This window comes from Hevea brasiliensis, chromosome 7 (assembly GCF_030052815.1).
Source record: "Hevea brasiliensis isolate MT/VB/25A 57/8 chromosome 7, ASM3005281v1, whole genome shotgun sequence".
Classification (NCBI taxonomy): domain Eukaryota; kingdom Viridiplantae; phylum Streptophyta; class Magnoliopsida; order Malpighiales; family Euphorbiaceae; genus Hevea; species Hevea brasiliensis.
Window position 1 is genome coordinate 101,595,479 of NC_079499.1, and position 24,924 is coordinate 101,620,402.

Sequence of the window (24,924 nt, forward strand, 5' to 3'; positions counted from 1 at the left end):
TTAGATCTATATCTCTTCTAACCCCTGGTCAAATTTCAGGTCAATTTGACCTGTCTAACTCGAGTTATGACCAAATGAACAGTTACTGTTCATTTAGTCAGTTTGGTGCAGTGGCAGCCTGCTCTCATTTCACTTTGGTCAATTGTTTTACCAAGTTTCGATCAGTTTTTGGCCATGGTTCCTTAATGAAAATTGTGCTATTTTATGTCTATTTTCATCTCCAATTGGTGGCATATCAATTGGGCTTGTAAAATTTGAGTTTTGGTCCTTTAAAGTGGGTTTGGTCATGCTGCCAGCAGCATGACCATTGGACCTACGAATTTAGTTTTCATTCCAACAATTCCCACACATCTCTTTTGGTCATTATTGACCATTTTTCATCTCACAATAGACCAAAGTCATCATTTGTGCATTTCTCTAAAATTTGGTTCACAAACCCTAGCATTCAAAACCCTAACTCATCACTTTCATGCATTTAGCTACTTCTAATGGTTTTAATGTTAATCATTTAACTAAGTAAGGTTTCTAAACTCATTCAATTGCATCATATTCATGCAAACCATACTCCTCTCAAGCTGCCCGAAAATTCAGTTTGTTCTTCCCCATATTTTTATTTCATTTTAACACATTACAAGCTAATTCAACAACTAATGATGCATTAAAAATGGAAAGTAATAAGTTAACATGCTCACCTCTCTTTAATCCTCAAAACCCTATCTTTAGCTCCTCTTTCTTCTTGTAATTCTCTTCTCAAGTTGTAACTACAAGCTTTAATGAAGTTCTTATGAGAGTTATTATGGTTGAGTAAGGAAAAATTAAGCTTAATATAAGCTTAAAGAGAGAGTTTCCATGGGGGATTTAGGGAAGCAAGTGGGTGGCAAGCCAAGGGAAGAAGGAAGCTAAATTAATTTTTTTGTTTTTCTTTTATTTTCTTCATCTTTATCCCTTTTTGAAGACCAAAATTTCTAAATTAATAACATAAATAAATTAAGCCTTTATGCCATCATTCATGATGTCATCCCTTTGACTTTTCCATCTTCTTTCTCTTCTCCTTTTTTTTTTTCTATTAGTTCTTTAATTTAATTCTCGATTTCGAAATTTTCTTTTCTCCGATTTTATTTGACAGTTAGGTCAGGAGTCAGCTCTCGGGGTCAATTGACCAAATTGCCCCTCACCGGTTCATCCCGGTTTGCAAATAATTCTATATTTCTTGGCTCCACGACCTAATTATTTGGTAGCTTATGATTCTTTTTCGTGATTTTCTCTTTTCCACTGTGTTCATAAGGGTCCTAAGGACCGCAGCGTCACTTTTTACGGTTCGAAATTTGAGTTTAAAATGACTTCGCAGTCGTTCCCGAGACGGTCACCCATCGTTGTGACTCTCGGCTCGTTTAACTTCTTATGTTCTGTTTTTCTTATTTATAGTTAACTAATTAAACATTACTAATTATTTGTGTTTATGACTTCTCAAGTTGTCTTAAGTGTGGCCCTAATTCCATTAATTGTCCGGACCGACACCGGTCACCGGAACAGTGAAATATACCAGGCTATGCAACGGGAGTGTTACACTCCTTCTCTCCTATTTTCTCTCTCTTCCCTCCTCCCCTTGCCGCGTCGCCACCTCCCCTGCCACCTCAGCTCACCGGCGCCCGTCCCCAGTCACTTCCCCTCTCCAGCCGCCACCTGGAACGCCGGAAAACGGCTCCCGAAGTGACGCGACGTGCAAGCGCGCCGCTTCGTCTTCCCAGCCAAAATCCGGCTGATCCAGCCACCAATCAGACCGGGTCTTGTGTCTAAACTCATCTACTCGTCGAGAGCTTTCCAAAGACACCAAGAACACCAAAATCTATCGAGCGGTTTGTCCAATTTTTGCCCGGGAAGTTTTAGCCCATTTTGACTTTTGGGCTAGATTTCTCACAAACCGTAAACCCCACGTGAAAACCGAGAGTTCCAAAGCGCTCCACTCATCGAGAGCTTCACGGGAATATAAATTTCAAAATTTTCCGACATCGTTTTTCGATGGGTCCCACGAAACTTCGTAGTGTTTTTCCGAGCATTTAATGAGCTTAGAAAATTTCGTAAAATTTATGTACTAACCCCCGTGTTGTGGGCTTCTTGTAGGTATCTTCAATTCACAAAAATTCAATAGTTGTCCGGAACTGTGAATTTTCGGCCAAACAAACTGGCTACCGGAAAAAGTCTCCGAATTGAATCGAGGTTTTGGCCACCCCACCATTGTCAGACGTCCCGAGCGCGTCCCTGGAGTAAGAATCGGCAAAGGTAAACCTGAACCTTGCTTTTTCGTAATTTTTTAGTGCTTAAATAGGATTAAAAATTCATAAAATATTCGTGGTAGGTCAGAAAATTTTGATTCTTTTTGCAATAGCCTTGTAATATTGCTAAGGACCGCGGGGCAAAGTTTTAGAACTTTTAGAGCTTGTTTGGGCAGTTTTTGCAAAAATGATCAATTATAAGGACTAAATTGAAATTTTACATTTTGTGATGGATGATTGATTTGATGGGCCCAGGAGGGGCTGTGTGATGTGATTGAGTTGTGGATATATGGATTGTGAATATAGAAGTGTGTTTTGAGCCCTTTTGCAGGTTGGGTAGGTCCTAGGTATAGGGGAGATTCTGCCAGATTTTCGGCACGACTTAGAACGTATTTGGTCTTTTCTTGATTTGTATTGAGTCAATTGTATTAAATAATTATAATGTAATTGTCAGGTGAGCCGGGACAGCCTTCTTCCTCCGCCCAGCCGCCACAGTGATCGCTGTCAAGTCTGTGAATAAAATATTAATTTTAATTGTAATTTCGATATTATTATATGTTTAAGCATACCCATGCACCACTTATATGTATGTATCTATGTAGTTAAACTCTAGGCACGTTTTATATTGCATTCATAACTGTTAAAGTGCCATGGATATTGTTGTGGTAATTTGGAGCAGTGTGCGTACGTTGGCATGCGTGTGATGTGGTGTGGATTATGGATAGGACGGGTAGACACGGCTTGAGATCTTCGCTGGGACTCGGTCCTTCGGGGGTAGTCACGGCTTGAGTTCTTTGCTGGGACCCCGATTTGGTTTATTAAGCGAAAGTCCGGCTTGAGTTCTTCGCTGGAACTAGGTTGGATTTAAGAGAGCTGTATAGGGGATCAGCTCCCATATATTATGATTGATATTACTGGGTGTGTGAGTGCTCCAAATTACCTTTTTGCTGCTATGATGTGAAATTATTGCTGTTGTTGCATTTCACTTTACAGGGTGCATTAGTTTTAGATAGTTATAGAGATTATGGTTAAAATTGATATTTTACTCTCTGAGTCAAACGCTCACTCCTGTTCAATATTTTTCCAGGCCACAGGAGGATATTTTTGAGGTTAACATGCTTTTCTCCCTCGCAGGTCATCTATTTATATTCGTGTAATTTTATAAACTTCTAGAATTTCCGCATGTGTTAGAAATATTCATGTGAATTGGGTCTGTAATATAAATTGCTATTTTGGACCTGTAAACTTATTATTCTATGCATGTTGATGGACTAGATGAGGGAGCAGAGCTCCCATTTATTTTATGTTGTTATGAGTATGTGGAGGGTGAGCTGAGCTCCCCAATTGATATATATTGTGTTTACAGGTCGAGTGAGTCAAAAACTCCCCGTTGAAAGGTCCATTTTATGGTCGGACTCTGTCCGGTTGATTTCTTGAAATTGGGCCCAAATGAGCCTTAGAGTTGGGTTAAGGAATAGTTAGGCTTACTACGGGCCTCGGGAGCTTTAGGATGGCCCAGGTCCTAGTGCCGGTCCGGCCCATAGGTTGGGTCGTGACACAAGCCCAGTCCACCTTATCAGCTCCATTTATACTCTGTCACTCATTTTCATGGCTAGCTCATCAAACACACCTACCTCCCTTGTTCCTCCCCCAGATAGCTTTCCACCTGGAAGTTCACCCTCCATGACTCCTGTAGAACTTCAAACTTATGCCAGGAACCGCTTATTTCATTTTCAGAATGCAAGGAATATCCTCAGAAATATCATCCCCCCTGTTTCTTATTTCATGCCAGATTATCCATTTCTCACCTGCATTAGCCTTCATCCTGAAACGGATATGATCCTTGAAGAACTCTGGTTTCTCTAGTGTTTAACCCCCATGTACTCTGTAGCCATTGAATTTCCCACATTTGGTCTTTATTACTGTCTCCAAAACCGCACATCAAGGACACTACTCTCAAGATTCCTAGAATGGTTTCAGCCTTATCCCTGACCTCCTCTCAAGACCAAGCCTAGTCCACCTTATCAACTCCATTTCTACTTTGCCACTCATTTTCATGGCTAGCTCATCAAACACACCTACCTCCCTTGTTCCTCCCCCAGATAGCTTTCTACCTGGAAGTTCACCCTCCATGACTCCTGCAAAACTTCAAACTTATGCCAAGAACCACTTATTTCATTTTTAGAATGCAAAGAATGTCCTCAGAAACATCATCCCCCCTATTTCTTATTTTCTGTCAGATTATCCCTTTCTCACCTGCATTAGCCTTCATCCTGAAGCAAATATAATCCTTGAAGAACTCTGGTTTCTCTAGTATTTAGCCACCCTGTACTCTGTAGCCATTGAATTTCCCACCTTGGGTCTTTATTACTGTCTCCAAAACCTCAAATCAAAGACACTACTCTCAAGATTTCTAAAATGGTTTCAGCCTCTATTCACTTGGGCTTACACACTTAGAAGGTAAAGAAAAAAATTTTTAAAAATTATTTATAATAAATAAAATATTAATTTTCATTATTTTATTGGCTGAGTAAAATTATAATAAAAATAAAAAAAAATAATTAAGGATTAAATATAAATTCTACGAACTGATTCTTTTCTATTTTCACAAATTAGTATTTATATATAAATTTAAAGTTGTCAGAAAAATCAAAGTCAAAGGTTTATCTGCTCCTAAATAAAAGTCAAAGGTTTATCTGCTCCTATTACGCAGGCTATAATGACGCTACGATCAAATAAAAAAAAAGTAGGTGAAAGCGCGTTATTTTCTTTTTTTTTTTTAATTTAATTTTTATTAAATATAAACACATTAATTTTTCTGACAATAAATCTTAAAATAAGTCCGTAAAAAAATATTTCCTCACTATATTAATTATATCATTAATGGATAATGCTAACTTTCTATTTGTGATTTTTCATATTTAAAATATATTTAATGAACTATTTAATTAAAAAAATTTAATAAATTTAATATACAGCTTCTCATATAATTAATTAATTTATTTATAAATATTATAATCTAAAAAAAATAATTATCACATATTTTTCCATGTATATATCACACAATTATTAAATTGATATAATGCACTTATTAAGTAAAGTATTTTTTTTTATCAATGCATTCGGAAAAAAAATATATTTTATCAAAATACTCTATAAATACGTAATTTAAATATATTTATTAATATAATTATTTTGACTTATATGTAAAAGTTACTTTAAAATTTTTTATTAATGGTTAATCTTATAACTCATATAATTAATTAAAATTAATTTTTTATATTGATCTAATCAATTCATATTTAAATCAATTATTTAAAAATAATATTTTAATTTAAAATAAATCATAATCCATAAATTAATTCAAAATTATTTTTAGAGAGTAACCTCATTAATAATCCAAATTAAGTTACAAATAATTTAATTTAAATTTATTTAAAAATAAATAAGACTAGTCTATTCGATTCGAACTAATTTGTCGCCTCTAAACAAATAGAAGAAATTTCCATTGCAGAAGAAATTAGTGTCTTATGTAATTATAATTAGGGGTGTGCAAACGGTCGGTTCGGTTTCGAACCGAACCGAACCGATAAAACCGAAAATTAAAAATAAAAAATTTTAAAAATTGAACCGAACCGATTGATAAGAGAAAATCAAATCGAATCGAACCGATAAATATCGGTTCGGTTCGATTTTAAACCGATCAAACCGAAATTTATAAAATTTCATATTTTTAACATTAAATCTAAATAATAAAAACATAAAAACAAAAAGAATTAGAAATCAAAACTCAAAAATCTTAAGGTTCGGTTCGGTTTTCTTTGATTTCGGTTTGGTTCGATTCGATTCGATTCAATTTGGTTTGATTTTTTTTATTTCCTATATATATTAATAATTTCGGTTCGGTTCGGTTCGGTTTTTTTAATTTTTTATGAAAATAATCGAATCGAACCGATTAATCCGAAATTATCAAAATTATAAATCAAACCGAACCGATTAAATTTTAAAATCAAATCGATCGAACTGAATTAATTGATTCGGTTCAATTTTTCAGTTTAAACCGAAAACTGCACACCCCTAATTATAATGAACTTTCTCTAATTGACTTGAGAAAAATTATGAAAAAGATAGAAAAGGAATCTACCAAGATTTTTCCTTCTTGCTTAAATAATTGCAAGAGAGACTTAATATATATATATATATATATATATATATATATATATATATATATATATATATATATATATATATATTCACAGAATGACGCGTTAATGGTTAGGAAAGACATTTCTTTACCAATTAAGCATGTTACCCGAGGCGCATTTGGCGTAATAAAAAATATTATATATTTATGATTCATAAAAATTAATTATTTTTTAAATTTAAGAATATAAAATTTATAATTTATTAAGTAAAAATATATATATATTGAGAATATTTAATAATTTACCGTTACACTGAATCAATGAGTATTTAAGGTAAATTATAATTAATTTTCTGAGATTTAATAAAATTTATCTATTGGTTTATGGTGTAAATTTAATAATAATTTTGTTTTCAAATTTTATTTTTATTAATAATTTAATTTTTTTATTTTATTTTTATTAATAAATTAATCTTTATAATTAATTAATTTTGATGATAATTTTTTAATAAAAGTGATATGTAACGACTAAATTATTAATGAAAATAAAATTTATTAAATATTAAGTAACTAAATTGATTGAATTATAACACTAAATTAAATTAGTTATTTTTATATTAAAATAACTCAGTCACTTTTATAAATCTGAATTAAAATGTAATATTTTTAATATTATTTCAATTAAGGTAAGTATTGATTGGATAATATTTTTAATTATAAATAAAAAAATATATATATACATGTGATTAAGCATAATGTATAAGACAAGACAACTATTATCATATGATAATAATATGCTTATGTCTTCTTGCTATTATTATTTTTTTCTTTAGTCAGAATATATGTATACGAGATTTAAGGACAGAATTTAATATTTTAATAAAATTATAATATTTTTATAAAATTTTTTTATTTTATATAAATTTTACGTACACATACACTATAATTGATATGGCTTGCCATTATTTATTCGAAGAAAATTAACAGAAAAAGGAGGTTGCTTAATATTGTTGCAGGCCACGATGTTCCTTGAAATTACAGAGATGAAAAATCAACGCGGTTTTATACGAATTTTTTAATCAAGGCGAACAAGTTGATAACTAAAAGTTGATAAATAATTTTAAAAAGAAAGTCTTTCTTTATTCAAGTCAATTAAAAAAAGATTTTAGAAAAGCCAAGTCTTTTTTTTATTTTTTTTAATAATTTGAAAGAATCATCTTTTGGTTCAATGAGGAAAAAAAATAAAAATAAAAAAGAAGATGAATATTTGTCACCAAGCAAGCTTTGTCTCACAAAATGACTGAAAGAAATTAAAGTTAATGATCATGGACATCAAGTGTAACTTTTCCCTGTTCTTCCCTTCTTTTTATATATTTAATATTCTTAATTTTTTATATGATTGCTTTAGACAATAGAAACGCGTATTTAAAAAAAAAAAAAGAGTTTTAAAATAATTTTTTTACATTCAGACAGACGGAGCATTAGGACCTCAGCAATCCAGCTTTGACTGAGACCATGTTTGTGTTACTATATAAAGAGAAATTATGAGTTCCCTTGCCTTCTCAGATTAGAATTGAATTGGAATAGCCACACAATATTAATTCATATCAATTTCTTATCAGCTCGACAGATTTGGTGGCATGGTTAAGCCTTCACATAGCATGAGAATTGCTTCAAATTTGTTGGCTCTCTCCTTCTTCTTCTTATTCCTTTCTTTTATAAGTATACCAGTCGCTGAGGCCACGGTTCATTATCACAAATGGGACGTCAAGTATGAGTTCAAGTCTCCTGATTGCTATAAGAAGTTGGTTATTACTATTAATGGCAAAAGTCCAGGACCCACAATCCTGGCAAAGCAAAATGATACCATCATCGTCGAAGTTAAGAACAGTTTGTTAACTGAGAATCTCGCAATCCATTGGCATGGGATTAGACAGGTGTGTATATATATATATATATATTTGAATTTTCCATTTTAGTTCAGAAGTCCATTTCTTGAATCAAAATTTCATGTACTTTTGTGTTCTGTATTCGTAGATTGGAACACCTTGGTTTGATGGAACAGAAGGGGTTACTCAGTGTCCAATTGTTCCTGGAGATACCTTCAAATATCAGTTTGTTGTTGACAGGGTAAGTTGTAGCCTGAATTTCAAACCTGAGATTTTATAGCTCTGGAGATAAATACGATACAGCTGAATTAAAGTTCATTTATATAATAAAGCAACCTGCTGATCTTTTCATCAATTTGCAGCCTGGAACATACCTGTACCATGCCCATTATGGAATGCAGAGAGAGGCAGGGCTTTATGGATCAATCCGTGTATCACTACCTGACGGAGAATCTGAGCCTTTTGCGTATGATTATGATCGAAGTATCATCCTTACTGATTGGTACCATAATAGCACTTACGAACAATCAGTAGGATTATCTTCTAATCCCTTTGTTTGGGTTGGGGAGCCTCACGTAAGTAGACAACTTCCTAATGCACTGCTGCTATATATGAACTTGTTGAGATTGCATTTTGCTAATTTGGGTAACATTTTCTTTTCAGTCACTCTTGATACAAGGAAAAGGAAAATTCGACTGCTCAACTCCAGGCATACCAGCTGGTGTTTGCAATGCTTCAAATCCTGAATGCTCTCCTTATGCGATGACGATTGTCCCTGGAAAGACATATAGGCTCAGGGTTTCTAGCTTGACAGCCTTATCAGCCCTTAGTTTCCAAATTGAGGGACATAATATGACTGTTGTAGAAGCAGATGGGCACTACGTTCAACCATTTGTAGTTCAAAACCTGTTCATATACTCTGGTGAGACATACTCTGTTTTAGTAAAAGCTGACAAAGATCCCTCCAGAAACTATTGGATGACCACCAACGTTGTTAGTAGAAAACCATCAACCCCACCAGGCCAAGCCATCTTTAACTACTATCCAAACCATCCCCGGAGATTTCTTTCTAATACTCCACCATCTGGCCCTGTATGGGATGATGTTGAACCAAGGTTTGCTCAAAGTCTAGCCCTTAAAGCTCATAAAGATCACATCCACACACCTCCCCAAACCGCAGATACAACTATAGTAATGCTCAACACACAAAATCATGTGAACGGTTATGTTAGATGGTCAGTGAATAATGTCTCCTTCAACCTCCCACACACCCCTTACCTTGTAGCACTGAAGCTCAAAATGAACCATGTGTTCAGCCAAGTCCCTCCTCCTATTGGGTATGACTACCAGAATTATGATATTCATAATGTTTCAAAGAACACAAATGCTACCACTAGCGATGCCATTTATCGCCTTGACTTCAACGCAACAGTAGATATTATTTTACAAAATGCAAATTCCATGAGTAATAACACTAGCGAGACACATCCTTGGCATCTCCATGGGCATGACTTCTGGGTTCTAGGTTATGGAAAGGGTAAGTTTGACATAAATAATGACCAGAACAAGTTCAATTTGGTGGATCCCATCATGAAGAATACTGTGCCTCTTCATCCTTATGGTTGGACTGCTTTGAGATTTAAGGCAGATAATCCAGGCGCCTGGTTATTTCATTGCCATATTGAGTCACATTTCTTTATGGGCATGGGAGTGGTGTTTGAGGAAGGGATTGACAGGGTAGGAAAATTGCCTTCCTCTATTATGGGTTGTGGTGAAAGTAAAGGTTCCCAAAGGCCATAGTTCATGAGGAAATTAACCATACTGCCTAACAGTTACTGGTTAATTTAGCACTGATGTTGGAAACTTAGAAGTGTGTATTGTGAGTTATAATGTTTTACATTTTGAGTTGAATGTTGAGTCAAGCCCGAGTTATTTCAAAGAACAATCAAAAAGGATTTTCCTTGAACATTTTGGGTTTTTCGAATATCTAGCAAGTAGGATCGAAGCAAATAGTTGGGTTAGGTGAATAAGGAAACGGTGCCAGTGATAGGTCCTTCAAGATTTATTTGTATGCAATGTCTCCTCTGCTCCTATTTTAGCTTTTATTTTTTTTGTTTGATGTACGCATATGATCCTTTTGTATAATATTTATTGATTTGCATTAAAAAATAATTGAATTCCAAGGCCCTCTCTCTCTCTCTCTCTCTCTCTCCTGTTGTAATTTTTCTTGTTGCTAAAGAATTATTACATGCAATGTCTTCTTGCAAATTCTTATTCTATCAAAAAATGAAATTTCCCTTCAGAAATATAATCCAAAGATTTTGTTTCTACAATATATGATGATACAGCAAATGATAAAAGAAACAACACAGCAATGTAAATGATTATACTTCTGTGTTTTGAAATGATTATGAATCTTGATATGTTTAAGGCCATTTGTCATCTGAATTAACATTTGTTCAAAAATGCAAAATTTAAAGACCAAGAAAAGAGAAAGTCTGATACAGTGGTTCTGTCATTCAAGTACTATAAGTTATAAAATCTATTACATACATTTTGGAAAAATAAAATTGAACATATATCACGAGGGTAATGGATTAGAATTTTTATGAAGATTTAGTCAAAGATCTAGAAATTGTGACTATGAAACATTAAATTAAAGTTGGATATTTTGCTGATATAAATTGAAATTTAATCATGTAATACCTCCTCCTCCTCCTCCTCCTCCTCCTCCTCCTCCTCTCCTCTCCTCTCCTCTCTTTAGGAATTTTGCTATTTTGGAGACTAAAATAGGGATTGGAGGATTAGGTCGTGTATAGTGGCTGCTGCTGAATTTTCAAAGTCAACCTTTTTTTTTTTTGAATCAAAATCAATCTTTTGTCATAAGAAAACTTGTAGTAGATTTTTAATGGACACATGGACAGTACTGCCCTGTAAACAAAGCATCACGGTCATTCGAAGCACATGGTCAATAGGCCATCAACATCAGGGAGCTGCTTTCGGACCTAATAACGCCAAAAAGCATGTTTACATCGGTACACTTTCCCTATTTGTCCCGCTTGATCTGCAAGGGTTTTAAATCACGTATAAAAAAAAAAATGTCATACATTATTTTTGACCAAATTAATAAATTTACTTCACAAGGCCCATAAATAAAGGAAAGCGGATCCACACGACTCGGACCAAACTCCAAACAAACTTAAGGCACATTTATAAGCTGAGCCTCGAAGGACAATAACTAAGACCAATGTATGGGCTTACTTCGACCTAAAGCCCACAGGCATTCTCATCAGCCTGTACAAAGCACCGTCCCCCGGTGCAGATTGCATCACATTTCAGCCCACTTATTTAAAAAAAAAAAAAAAAGAAATCAGTTAAACAGATTAAAAAATAAAGGAAGATAATACTCTATAACAACAAAAAAAAAGGGAAAGACAGATATCCTATTTTCTAAAGACATGCAGTTATATGCATATAATCTTTGGCAAATAAAGCAAGAAATAGTGCAACAATCAATTCAGAAATGAGCAATACAGACGACAAATGAAATGAGAATTAAAATAGCATTCATAAGAAAAATTCGTAACAGGCATTTCCATGGCATACGGTACATAAGTATCCTCCCAACACGTTCGTTTTTGTACTAGCATGGGGCAACCAAAAACCGCTAAAAACAAATTTTGACTCAACTCAGACTAACAGTACTGAAGGAACACCGTTATTGCAGAAGCAAGCTAATATGAGCTATCAATCGGACACCCTCAATATCAGCAAAAGAAATTACTCTGCAGACTTCACCTGCAGTCCGTGGTGATCTTCATTTTCCACCGTTGGCTTAACCTAAGTCATACGGACCCCACCACAACTTCCACCTTCCTCCGTAACAGCTGAACAGGCTCCATCTACTACTGCATGATCTCCACCGTCCAAGTCTTCCCCCAGGATCCCATCAAAGCCAGCAGCAGCGGGATGAATCCTTGGAAACGGCAAGTAAACACTGTGTACGACAATCTTCAGATTACGGATCACATCAGGCACTTTAATTCTCACATAGTTAATCCTCATCGGATAGGCTGCTGTACCTCCTCCACCAGCAGTGGTAACCACCAGAGACTGCCCTCTTTCAAGCGTTGGCAGTGTGGCCCCCACTGGTAGCTTCTCCAGGTCTGTAGCCGTCAAAAAATGATCGGGCACCATGTGAAACCTTACGCTACTAATGTAAGAGTGAGATCCAGAGAAGATTGAAACGTCGTCGAGAGCAAAAACAGTCATGTTGTTTAAGCTCGCCAGCTCAGCGTATTTCACTCTTATAGCGAGAGAGAGGATGCTAAAGCCATTGTTGCGGAGCCTGAGCATGGCATCACGCAGCATCAAGCGCAAGATAGCAGGCTGCGCCAGAGGCTGGTTGTGAATTTGGCGAGACGCGCGATCTGGCATGTAAAACGGAATCGAAAGCGAGTTTAATCTCTCCACATCGCAAGAATATGGAGAGAGAGGAGCGACAAAGCCTTGAATTCCATGAATTACAATCAGACCGTTGTTGAACAGATCTGGGTGCGTTATCTCCACGCCACCGATGAAAACCTTCTCCACAGTGGCTGATGCGGTTGCGTTTTCTATCGAAGTGGAAGTCACTGTGAGGCAACGGCCAGGGCTTAGAGTTTCTATTTTAGTGCCAAAGGCGAGCTTGCGGAGATAATCGATGGTGTAAAGACCAGGAATAATGTGTTCACGAAGGATATTTGGAATGGAGCAAGATAAGCACGTGTGGAGAGAAGAGTCAGAGGGAGCAAAGATTGTGGAGGGGCCAGACCAGGGGTTGGTCGAGGAGTCGGATGAGAGAGAAGGAGCAGCCATGGACAGCTCGTTAAAGCCGAGATGGGAAAGGATTGGAGCGAGAAGAGCTGTGTGAGAGAAGGAGTTTTCATGGAGGTCGTTAGAGATGGTAGGCGGCGGAGGGGGCGGTGGTATTGAAGTTGAGTGCAGCGTTTGTGACGGTGGTGGTGGTGGCGAACGAGAGAAAGTGGAGGTGGAGTTGAAGCCACCAGTGGCATTTGCATGGGAAATGAAGAGAAAGAGAATCAAGATAGCAAAGAGAACCACAAATGGCAGAGAGGTCGCCATGACACGGAAAGAGAAAGAGCTTTGAAATACTGAAATATGAAGAGGAAAAGAAGGTTTTTGGGGAGATATTTATAGGTGAATCAGGGCTTCAAGAGGGAGCGTTTACAGAAGTCTGTTAGCTGAGGAGGTGGTGAGAGCTTGTGCAGGCGCGTGACATCGAGAAACGAGAATTCACCACGGTTGCTATGGTTGGTTGTAGAGCGTGTTCTTTGTTTCTGTTATTAGTTTTGGCGGGAAAGTTGAAAAACATTGGGTCTTCTACTCTTGTTTGATGATCAACATTTGTGGCAATCAGATCCTTCCGACGGCTGATATCACACCAGGTGTCGTTCCTTAAGAGATCAACGACAAACGCGCAATGTTTTGTGGTTCTTTTGTATGGACGCTCCTTCACATTAACATATAGCCTATTTTCCAAACACACACATATATAATTAAGTACTACGCTCAGAGCAGAGGTGGGTATTCAATTCAAATAAAATTCAATCGAATCAGCTAAATTAAATTATAAAAATTAAATTATATATTTTAAAAGTTAAATTAAATTAAAATAAATAAAAAATTAAATTGAATTGAATCGCTCTAGTTTGATTCAAATCGATCAGTTTTGATTTTTGATTGATTTTTTAATTTAGATTTAATTTTTAAGTTATTTGATCTGATTTTGACCTTAGTTTGAACATAATAACTATTAATCAATGAAATTAAATAATTTATATATATAATTACATATAATTCATAAATTTCTCATAAAAATAAATTAATTTAAAAATCAATCAAACTATTCGATTCGGTTTGATTCAACCTTTTTTTCTCTTCAAAATCGAATTGAACTGAAATAAACGAAATTTTTATAATATAAAATCGAACCAAATTATCTTAAAAATCAAACTAAATTACCGAATTAGAGCGATTCGGTTCAGTTTATTCAGTTTGAATAGAATAATGCTCACCCCTTCCTTAGAGTTCGGTATAATAATTAAGAAAATAATTGAATTAAAAAGATATTGATAATTAGTTAAATTATTTTTTATTTTATTTAAAAAATTATGTAAATATTTATTATATTTAATATAAATAGTTAAAAATTAAAAAAATAATATATACAACTGATAAAAAGAATAGATACTTTATTAATTAGATCGGTTAAACTTGACACAATTATAAATTTTTATAATTTTATTATACAGGAAATAGATTTAACGAAATTAAATGAATTATGTTGAAAATAAAGTTCAAATTTTCATTCCTTAGCAATAGTAACCATCAAAGTAAAGCAGAATATGCTGTGAAAGCTTGTGCCTTGTATGCAACTCGTCTGCTACCAGAAACTGAAATGAAAGCATGTTTACAATGCCTCTGTTTGGCTAGATGATCAATTCATTTCAGGTCTGCAAAAGACATTATGTGCTACTACTGAACCATTTATTTTGATGCTGAAAAAATCCTAAGAGCAGTTGTGTAAGTAAATAATAGCCTGATTCCTAATACTTCCATTTTTGCACTATTCTGCAAGTTTTGCTGTGACTTTGATCTTCCTACAGTTATAGATAGTAACAAGCTTTTTAAAATTCGCGCTGTGCTGCGGATGTGAATTTTTTTTTTTATGTATATATATTTATCATATTAATATAATTAATAAAAAAATATTTTTCTTAAAAATACATGTAATTTTTTAAAAATATATAAAAAATTATATTACATATTATTCATGTGTAGATCACAATTCAAGTGAAATAAAATTTTAATCATTCATTATATTATATATTAGTTATGTGTATATAGTTTAATTTAAAATAAATTAATATTACTTGTCATGATCCAACCTATGGGTCGGATCGGCACTAGGACCTGGGTCAGCCTAAAACCTTTGAGGCCCGTAGTTTGATTAACTATTCTTTAACCCAATGCTAAGGCCCAATTTAAGTCCAATTTCAAGAATTCAACCGGATCATACAATGGAGAGTTTTTTACTCGCCCGACCTATAAACACAATATATAATCATTTGAGAAGCTCAGCTTATCCTCCACATACTCATAATATCATAAAATCCAATGGGAGCTTAGCTCCCTCATCCAATCCAGTCAAGCATAAATTGAATGTTCTTACAAATTCAACACAATATTATAGTATAGTCCTAAATTGGTTAAAATACTCTTAACACATACGGAGTCTAAAATTTGACTAAATTGTATAAAATACATTAGGTATTACTAATTGACCTGCGACAAAGAGGAGCAGGTTAGTCTCAACAAGTAATCCTCCTGTAGCCTGGAAAAATAAAATGAATAGGAGTGAGCGTTAGACTCAGAAAGTAAAATACTAATTTTAATTACAATTTCTATAGCTATCTAAAGCTAATGCATCCTAAAGAGTGGAATGCAACATCATCATAATTTTCATACAAATCATGTCATAACAGCAAAAAGGCAATTTGGAGAACTCACACACACAATAATGTTCAAACAGTACATATATAGGAGCTCATCCCCTATACAGCTCTCTTAATTTAATCTCTGCCAGCGGGTGTCTCTCAAGCTGGATTTTCGCTTGATAATCCAAATGCGGGGGCCAGCGAGATCATCTCGAGCCGTGTCTACCCGTCCTATCCATACCCAAAACCGCACACCACACGCACGCCAACGCATGCATACTGTTCCAAATTATCACAAATAACATCCATGACATTTCATCAAATGAGAATGCAATATAAAATATGCCTAGTGTTTAACTACATAGATACATATTTATAAGTGATGCATGGGCATGCTTGAACATATAATAATATTGAAATTATAATTAAAATTAATATTTTACTCACAAACTTGAACCGAGGTTACTGCGGCAGCGGCTGGGTAGAGGAGGAAGGTTGTCCCGGCTCACTTAACAATTTCATTACAATTGTTTAATATATTTGACTCAATAGAAGTTTGAAAAAGATCAAAGACACCCTAAGTCGTGCAGAAAATTCGGTAGAGTCTCCCCTATACCTAGGACCTACCCAACCTGTAAAAGGGCTCAAAATGCACTTCTATATCCACAAGTCATACATCCACAACTCAATCACATCACATGGCCCCTCCTGAGCTTATCCAAATAGTCAACAATCATAATTTGGAAAATTATAATTTAGTCCTTACAATTACCCCTTTTGCAAAAACTACTCAAATGAGCTTTAAAATTCTAAAACTTTGCCCCGCGGTCCCTAGCAATATTATTAAGCTAATGCAAAAGGAATTATATTTTTTTAACCTATCACGGATATTTTATAGATTTTTAATCAAAATTAAACACTAGATAATTAAGAAAAAGTAGGGTTCGGAGTTACCTATGCCAATTCCGACTTTGGGGACGCGTCCAAAACATTTGAAAATGGTGGGGTAGCCTATAATTTCGATCCAATTTTGAAACTTTTTCGATAGCCTGCCTGCTCGATCCGAAATTGCAGACCTGAGAAACTGTTGAATTTCAGTGAATTGAAGGTACCTACGCGAAGCCCACAACACGAGGGTTAGTATATAATTTTTACGAAATTTTCTAAACTCATTAAATGATCGAAAAAATACTGCGAAGTTTTGCAGGACCCACCGGAAAACGATGTCGAAAAAATTCGAAATGAGTATTGCATCGAAGCTCTCTTCGAGGGGAGCACTCCAATACTCTTAGATTTTTAGTAGGGTTTACGGTTTTCGAGAAATCTAGCCCAAAAATCAAAATGGGCTAAAATTTTCAGAGCAAAAATTAGACAAATCGCTCAATAGATTTTTGTGTTCTTGGTGTCTATGGAAAGCTCTCGAGGTGTAGATGTGTTTTGGGATAAGACTCGATCCAATCGGTGGCCGGATCTGCCGGAATTGGGCTGTGAAGCCGAAACAGCGTGCGCGAAGGGGAGTTTTTGGGGCCATTTTCCGAAGGCCTGCAGGGTTGGCCAGCGGTGGGGAGGTGTCCTGGAGGTGCGCTGGTGACCGCGGAAGGCTGGGGGGGTGGCTGGCCAGCCAGCGAGGGGAGGAGGGAGGAGAGAGAAAACAGAGAGAGAAGTGAGGGTATCGGGTGCGCGAGGGAGGAGAGGGAAGAAAAAGAAAAGGCCGGTTCGATTCGGTCGGTCCGACCTGGTTCGGTTAGATTCAGGATACCCGAAATTAAATTTTTTACTCTACCTTGGGATCGAAAATGAGGCCCAAAAATTTCGAAAAATTTCTAAAAACTCAAAAAAATTCATAGGGTCTAAATATATTTTTAATTTTGCCACGTGACCTTTAAATAAATTTTTAAAAATCATCAAAGTTTTATATTTTCAAAAAATAGAACCTGATTTCAAAAATTTGAAAAATTTCAAATAATTTCTCAAAATTTAAATAAAATAAAATATTAATAGCTACCCATAAAATAATTAATTTAAAAATTACGAGTGTTACATTCTTCCTCCCTTACAGAAAATTCGTTCTCGAATTTACACAAGTCAGAATAAAAGAACAGAATTACACATTAGACAAATAAGGGTACTTGCTATGCATGTCCCGTTTTGACTCCCAGGTGCATTCTTCTACTTATTGGCTCCTCCACAACACCTTAATCATAACGATCTATTTCGACCTTAGTTGCCTCACTTGGTAGTCTACTATGGTTATTGGCTACTCCTCAATCGTCAAGTCTTCTTTTAGCTCTACTGTATCCAGTTGTAGCACATGAGAGGGATCTGATATATATTTCCTGAGCATGGAGATGTGAAATAGAGGATGAACATGAGAAAGGCTGGGTGGTAACTCCAACCGATAGGCAACTGTTCTAACTCTATCAGTAACCTCATAAGGTCCAATATACCGAGGTGCTAACTTTCCCTTCTTTCCAAATCTCGTGACTCCCTTCATCAGAGAAACCTTCAGGAATACGTAATTGCCTACTACAAACTCTACATCCCTCCGTCTGGGATCTGCATAACTCTTCTGCTTACTGAAAGTTATTTTCAATCATTCCATGATTAAAGGAACCATCTCTGAAGTGTACTGCACTAGGTCTATATCATGCACCTTCGCTTCTCAAATTTTCGTCTACCACTAAGGAGACCTACACTTTCTGCCATATAGCGCCTCATAGGGTGCCATCCCGATACTAGAATGATAACTGTTGTTGTAGGCAAACTCCACCAAGGGTAGTTGATCATCCCATTGACCTCTAAAATCTAGAACGCATATACGAAGCATGTCTTTCAGTGTCTGAATTGTTCTTTCGGACTGCCATCTGTCTAAGGGTGGAAGGTGGTACTAAAGTTTAAGTGCGTACCAAGTGCCTCTTGCAGCTTTCTCCAAAACCTAGAAGTAAACTGAGGCCCTCTGTCAAATATTATTGAATCAGGAACTCTATGCAATCTGACTATTTCTCAAGCATAGAATCTGGTGTATTGTGCAACAGAATAGGTGGTTCTCACAGGCAAGAAATGAGCTGCTTTAGTCAAACGATTTACGATTACCCATATCGAATCATATCCCCACGTGGTACGAGGTAACCCAGTTACAAAATCTGTAGTGATTATTTCCCACTTCCATTCTGGGATAGGGAGCTCTTGCAGCTTCCCTGATGGCCTTTGGTATTCAAACTTCACCTTCTGACAAGTCAAGCATTTGGACACAAAGTCTGCTATGTCTCTCTTCATGCCATTCCACTAGTAGCTATCTTTCATATCATGGTACATCTTGGTGGAGCCTGGGTGGACATTGTACAGTGTATAGTGCTCCTCTTGCATAATTTCATTCCTGAGATTGTCCACGTCGGGCACACATATCCTGGAACCTTGCATAAGAGCTCCATCATTGGCAAATCCAAACTCACCACCTTCACCCTGCTGTACTATTTCTATAATCTTCATCAATTGCGGGTCTCTGTGCTGGGAAACTCTGATTTTGTCTTGCAAGTCTGGTCTCACTGAAAAATGGGCCAATAATACCCCCTCATCTGAAATATCTAAGATTAGACCTTGATCTATCAACTCATGTACTTCCTGAATCAATGATCTCTTCTCCACTGATATGTACGCCAAGCTGCCAGAAGATTTTCTGCTCAAAGCATCTACTACTACATTGGCCTTCCCAGGATGATACCAGATGGTACAATCATAGTTCTTTAGAAGCTCTATCCATCTCCTCTGTCTCAAGTTTAAATCCCTCTGTTGGAAGACGTACTTCAAACCTTGTGGTCTGTATATATCTCGCACACTTCACCATATAAGTAGTATCTCCAGATCTTTAGTACAAAGACTACAACAACTATTTCCAAATCATGGGTAGGGTAGTTCTACTCATGCCTCTTTAGTTGCCTTGAAGCATAAGCTACTACTTTCCCATGCTGCATCAAAACACATCCCAAACCAACTCTGGAGGCATCACAGTACACGGTATATCCTTCACCACTCATCGATAATGTTAACACAAGGGCTGTAGTTAGACATTCCTTAAGCTTCTGGAAGCTCTCCTCACAATCAACTGTCCAAATGAATGGAACATTCTTTCAAGTTAACTTAGTTAGGGGAGTTGCTATCCTGGAGAAATTCTGTACAAAATGCCTATAGTAGCTAGTTAGGCCCAGAAAACTTTATGCCGTAGTGACTGTTATAGGCCTAAGCCAATCAGTTACCTCCTTAATTTTCTTGGGATCCACTTGAATGCCTTCACTAGAAACCATGTGTCCCAAGAATGAGATGCTTTCTAGCCAAAATTCATATTTTGAAAATTTAGCATATAGCCGGTACTCCCTCAAAGTTTGCAACACCATCCTTAAATGCCACACATGTTCTTCCTCAGTCTGAGAGTATACCAAAATGTCATCTATGAATACGATAACAAAACGGTCTAGGAATGGCCTGAACACCCTATTCATCAAGTCCATGAAGGCTGCTGGTGCATTAGTGAGTCCAAAAGACATCATCAAAAACTCATAATGACCATATCTTGTCCTGAACGCTGTCTTGGGCACATCCTCATTCCTGATTCTCAACTAATGGTAGCCTGATCGTAGGTCTATTTTGGAAAAGAATCTAGCCCCTTGGAGCTGATCAAACAGATCATTAATATGAGGAAGTGAGTATTTGTTCTTCACAGTCACCTTGTTCAGCTGTCTATAATCAATACACAACCTTAAGGACCCATCTTTCTTTCTCATAAATAGTACAGGAGTGCCCCAGGGTGAAGTTCTCAGACGTATGAAACCCTTATCCAAAAGCTCCCGTAGCTGCTCCTTTAGCTCTTTCAATTCTGCTGGTGCCATCCTGTAAGGCAGCATTGATATGGGGTTTGTACCCGATACAACATCAATGCAGAACTCTATTTCCCTTCCTAGTGATAACCCTGAAAGCTCCTCAAGGAAGACATCCATATGTTCTCTGACAATAGGAACATTCTCAATGTTAACACCTTCTACAGATGTATCTCTCACCAATGCCAAATACCCCTGACACCCACATCTCAACATCTTTCTAGCACTAATTACTGACACTAAGTTATATGGAGCCACGCTCCTATCACCATCAAAGCTAAACTCTTTCACACCAGGTATATGAAAGTACAGCTTTTTATTCCTGCAGTCTAAAGTGGCATAATGAGTTGCCAGCCAATCCATCCCTAAAATTACATCGAAATCCATTATTGGTAGAGGAACCAAGTCTACTGGGAGGATCCTTCTAACCACTATCACTGGGCTACCCGAAAAAACCATATCCACATCTATGTTGTCACTAAGAAGGGTAGCTATAGATAAGGGGCATTCTAAAGTTATAGGGTTCCTACCCAATCTCATGGCCAAAATAGGGGAGACAAATGAGTGCGTAGCACCCGGATCTATCAAAACACGAGCCTCATAGGAACAGACTAGAAGAATACCTGCCACAACTGCATTGGAAGCCTGAGCATCCTGGTGGGTCAAGGTGAAAACCCGAGCTTGACCCTTATCCTGCATTGCAGAACCCTGAAATTGACTTCTAGCTCTTGACCTGCCTCCAAACCCATGTCCTCCTTGTCCTCAGCCCTGTTGGCAACTGAACTGACTGCCTGCCATACTGTAAGTACTAGTATATAATTGACGAAGAACATTTGTAACAGAACCCTGTGACCCCATCTGTGGCTCGCTGAACATGGGACATTCTCTAGCAAAGTGACCCTACTGGCCACACCGGAAACATACTCCTGAACCCATCATATAAGGTCCTAAATGTCCTCTTCCACACTGTGTGCAAGGTGCCAAGGAGGATCTTGAACCAAATCCAGAACTGCTGTAACCCGAACTGTGACCACTGTTGGATCCGTACCCTGGTCTGAATCCCCGAGATCTGTGTTTAAAACCACCCTTCTTGTTGTTTCTACTTCTTCCTTTGTAATGACTTTGGCCTCTACTATCCGTGGTACCCATGTAGGGAACATTTGAAAAACCCTCTGCTCTATTCTTCTTTGCCCTTCCACTGTCATCTCCTGTATAGCTAATTTCAATCTGTTAGCCTCGATCAACTATCACATCGAAAGACTGATTAGACTTCATGGCCAGGTTTGCATATCTCCTGTCTAGCTCCTTTATAAACCTCTTTACCTTTATACTTTATGTAGCCACTGCTGTAGGGGCATACCTACTCAGTTTTAAAAATTCTATAGCATATTCATCTACGGATCTGCCATTCTGCCTTAAGGCCTCAAAGGCCCACTGCTTCTGGTCTCTGAAGCTTTCTGGCACAAACTTATTGACGAACAGTTCCACAAACTGAGTCCAAGACAATCTCTCAATGTGAGATAGTACGTAGTCTGTCATCCACTGCATTGGCACTAACCCCAATACATACTGCACACACTCTATAAGTCTCCTATCAGTCAACTACAACTCCATCCCTGTCTGTTTGGAGGAGTCCAAAAACCGATAGGCATCATCTGACACATCATAAGTACTAGGCATCAACTTCTTGAAATTAATTATTTATTTGTAAGGCTCCCCTCTTGGTGCGGTGGGCTACTGCTGTTGTGGAGGGTGGACCATGTATTGTGCCATCATATCGATGGTTCTCTGCAATCCGGCCAGGGTAGCTGCCATTAGATCCACAGGACCCTGGGCCATAAAAGATTGTTCCTGTACTGGTGGTGGCTACTCTTCTACTTGAGCAGTTCTAGGTCTCGTGCCCCGCCTCCTCAGGGTAGGCGCCTCATCCTGTGCCGACACCTCGTCTGGACATCCTGTTCTGGTGTAGTGGCAACTCTTCTACTTCTACGCATTTTTCTGAAATTCAATAGCATTAGCCTACAAAAATTTAAAACGGCATATTACACAGCTCTATAGACTCATATTTACACACAATTATACAAAGCAAAAACTAGAAGCAAGGATGACAATGCAAGGATGAATGTGGACCCTATTCTTCGCATGTGACTCCTATTAGACTCTTCTCAAAACTTTAGACATATATTCCCTATGAATCTGGAACCCATGTAACACCCCTATATTCATCAGTTCCATACATTCTATTGTTCTGGCGACTAGTGTCTGTTTGGACAGTCAGGATATTCAGAACCATAATTAAGTCACCTAGGAAAGCCATAAATAAAAATAAATAGGAATTGCATGAAGGTAAAAAGGAAATAAGAAAAACAAAGTATAATCAGTTAAATGAGCCAAGGTCCCAGCGATGGGTGATTGAACTGGGAAGTGACTGCGAGCTCAGTTGCTACCCTGATTTCGTGTGGGGCTTTGTGACACCCCAGGCCTAGGAATAATTGTGAAGCTAATGGTAATGTGAAAACCACATAAAAAAATAGAAAACCAATTCAAATAATTGAATCAAAGTTCAGGAAGTAACTCAGTATTATTAGAAAAATTGATAAGACCGATAAGCGATAATTTGGTCAATTCACCCTCAGAGTTGACTCTTGGCCTAAATATCCATTAAAATGTAGAAAATTAAAATTTTGAAAAATAGATTGAAATTGAAGAGGTGAATGGAAAGAAAAGGAAAAAGAAATGAAAAATAAAAAAAATTAAAAAGCTTTATGACATCATCCATTGCACAAGCATGGCATAATAAATTATAATTTTTAAATTATGAAATTTGCGGATAATTAACATAATAAAAAGAAAAATTAAAAAAAAAAAATTTCATTTCCCACTTTCTTCTTTCCCTTGACTGATTGTCTTCTCTCTCCTCTCTCTCACTTTCATTTCTTCTTTCCTCCATTAAAGCCAAAGTTAAGCTTTGGTAACCCTAATTTTAGGCATAAATCCCATAAACCCCTTAAGTAAAATTTGTGTTTGAGTCTTGGTAAGAAGATTGGAGAAAGAAAAATTCAAGGAAGAAGTGAAAATTTGAAGAGGGAAAAGCTACACATAAGGTTAGTGAAGATTTTTTCAATTTTCTCTTTAAATTCATCATTGGACATATAATTGAGTTAGAATTGTTTGGAAAACATGAAAAAATTCATGCTTATATGGGACCCCATGGATTTTAGCCAGCTTGGGGTTGAGTAGAGTTTAATAGACTTTGATTGAATTAAAGGTGTAGGCTAGCTCAATTGAGTAGGTAGAGATGATTTATGCATTTGAATTTCATGAATTATAGCAAATGCATAATTAGGGTTCTTGATAATTGAAAATTTGGGGAAAATTTGGAGATTTGGTGAATTGATGCCAATTGACCAAATTAATGTTTAAGTTGGTCAATTGGTGTAATTTGGAGTGTGATTGATTGATTGAAATTGAAATTGAATTGTGAATGGTAATGTCCAATTCTGGACAACCTGACCATGGTCCACTCAAATGGCCATAATTGAAATTATGTTGCTCCAATTGGTGTGAGGCCAATTGGAGATGAAAATTACCCAAAGCAATAATTTTCATGTAGAAACTTTGCCTTAAAACTGACTACATGTTAGTGTAAAATTTGATCAAATCTGGATTAGGTACCCTGTTACTGGACAAAACAGACCATATGAATAGTATATGTTCAAAGGGTCATAACTTTGTGTAGAGAGGTCCAAATGACCTGATTTTTGAACCATTTGAAAGCTAGGACATAATAGAACAACTTTCATGAAGACCACAATCCCAAATTCTGGCCATAACCAAATCAGATTACCAACCAAATTTGGATCATTAAATTTGCCTGAACCTAAAATTGCCCAGAAAATTTGGAAATGACCAATCCAGCCAGCCTTAGTAAAAATAGCATAACTTGAGCTACAAAATTTCAAATGGAGTGATTCAAAAAGAAAATTAAAGCTAAGACATTAAGGAACAACTTTGGTGAAGAAAAGTTAGCTAAATTTCCACTGTAGTTAGGTCCAATGAAACAGTAAACCCAAGTGACCAAAACTGAAATTTTGGAATTTCTATTAGGGAGTTTTGAATTTCAATTGGCAATTAATGCCAATACAATTATAACTCAAAATGTGATATGTGGGTGTAATTAGAACTAATATACCTATTAAATATGAGAAAATCAATATTTTACCTAATTGATCAAATGAATAGTAACCA

General features: G+C 36.4%; 2 protein-coding genes across 2 annotated transcripts; one reads left to right on the forward strand and one right to left on the reverse strand.

Moving 5' to 3' along the window:
* The first annotated feature begins 7,972 nt into the window (after window positions 1–7,972).
* Window positions 7,973–10,489, forward strand: LOC110663294 (L-ascorbate oxidase). Its single transcript, XM_021822552.2, has 4 exons — window positions 7,973–8,354; window positions 8,455–8,547; window positions 8,669–8,881; window positions 8,970–10,489. The coding sequence occupies exons 1-4, from the start codon at window positions 8,058–8,060 to the stop codon at window positions 10,104–10,106; spliced, it is 1,740 nt and encodes a 579-aa protein (XP_021678244.2). The 5' UTR covers window positions 7,973–8,057; the 3' UTR covers window positions 10,107–10,489.
* Window positions 10,490–11,841: 1,352 nt separating this feature from the next.
* Window positions 11,842–13,562, reverse strand: LOC110652105 (fasciclin-like arabinogalactan protein 21). The gene has a single exon (XM_021807619.2). The coding sequence runs from the start codon at window positions 13,428–13,430 to the stop codon at window positions 12,147–12,149; it is 1,284 nt and encodes a 427-aa protein (XP_021663311.2). The 5' UTR covers window positions 13,431–13,562; the 3' UTR covers window positions 11,842–12,146.
* Between the last annotated feature and the right edge of the window lie 11,362 nt (window positions 13,563–24,924).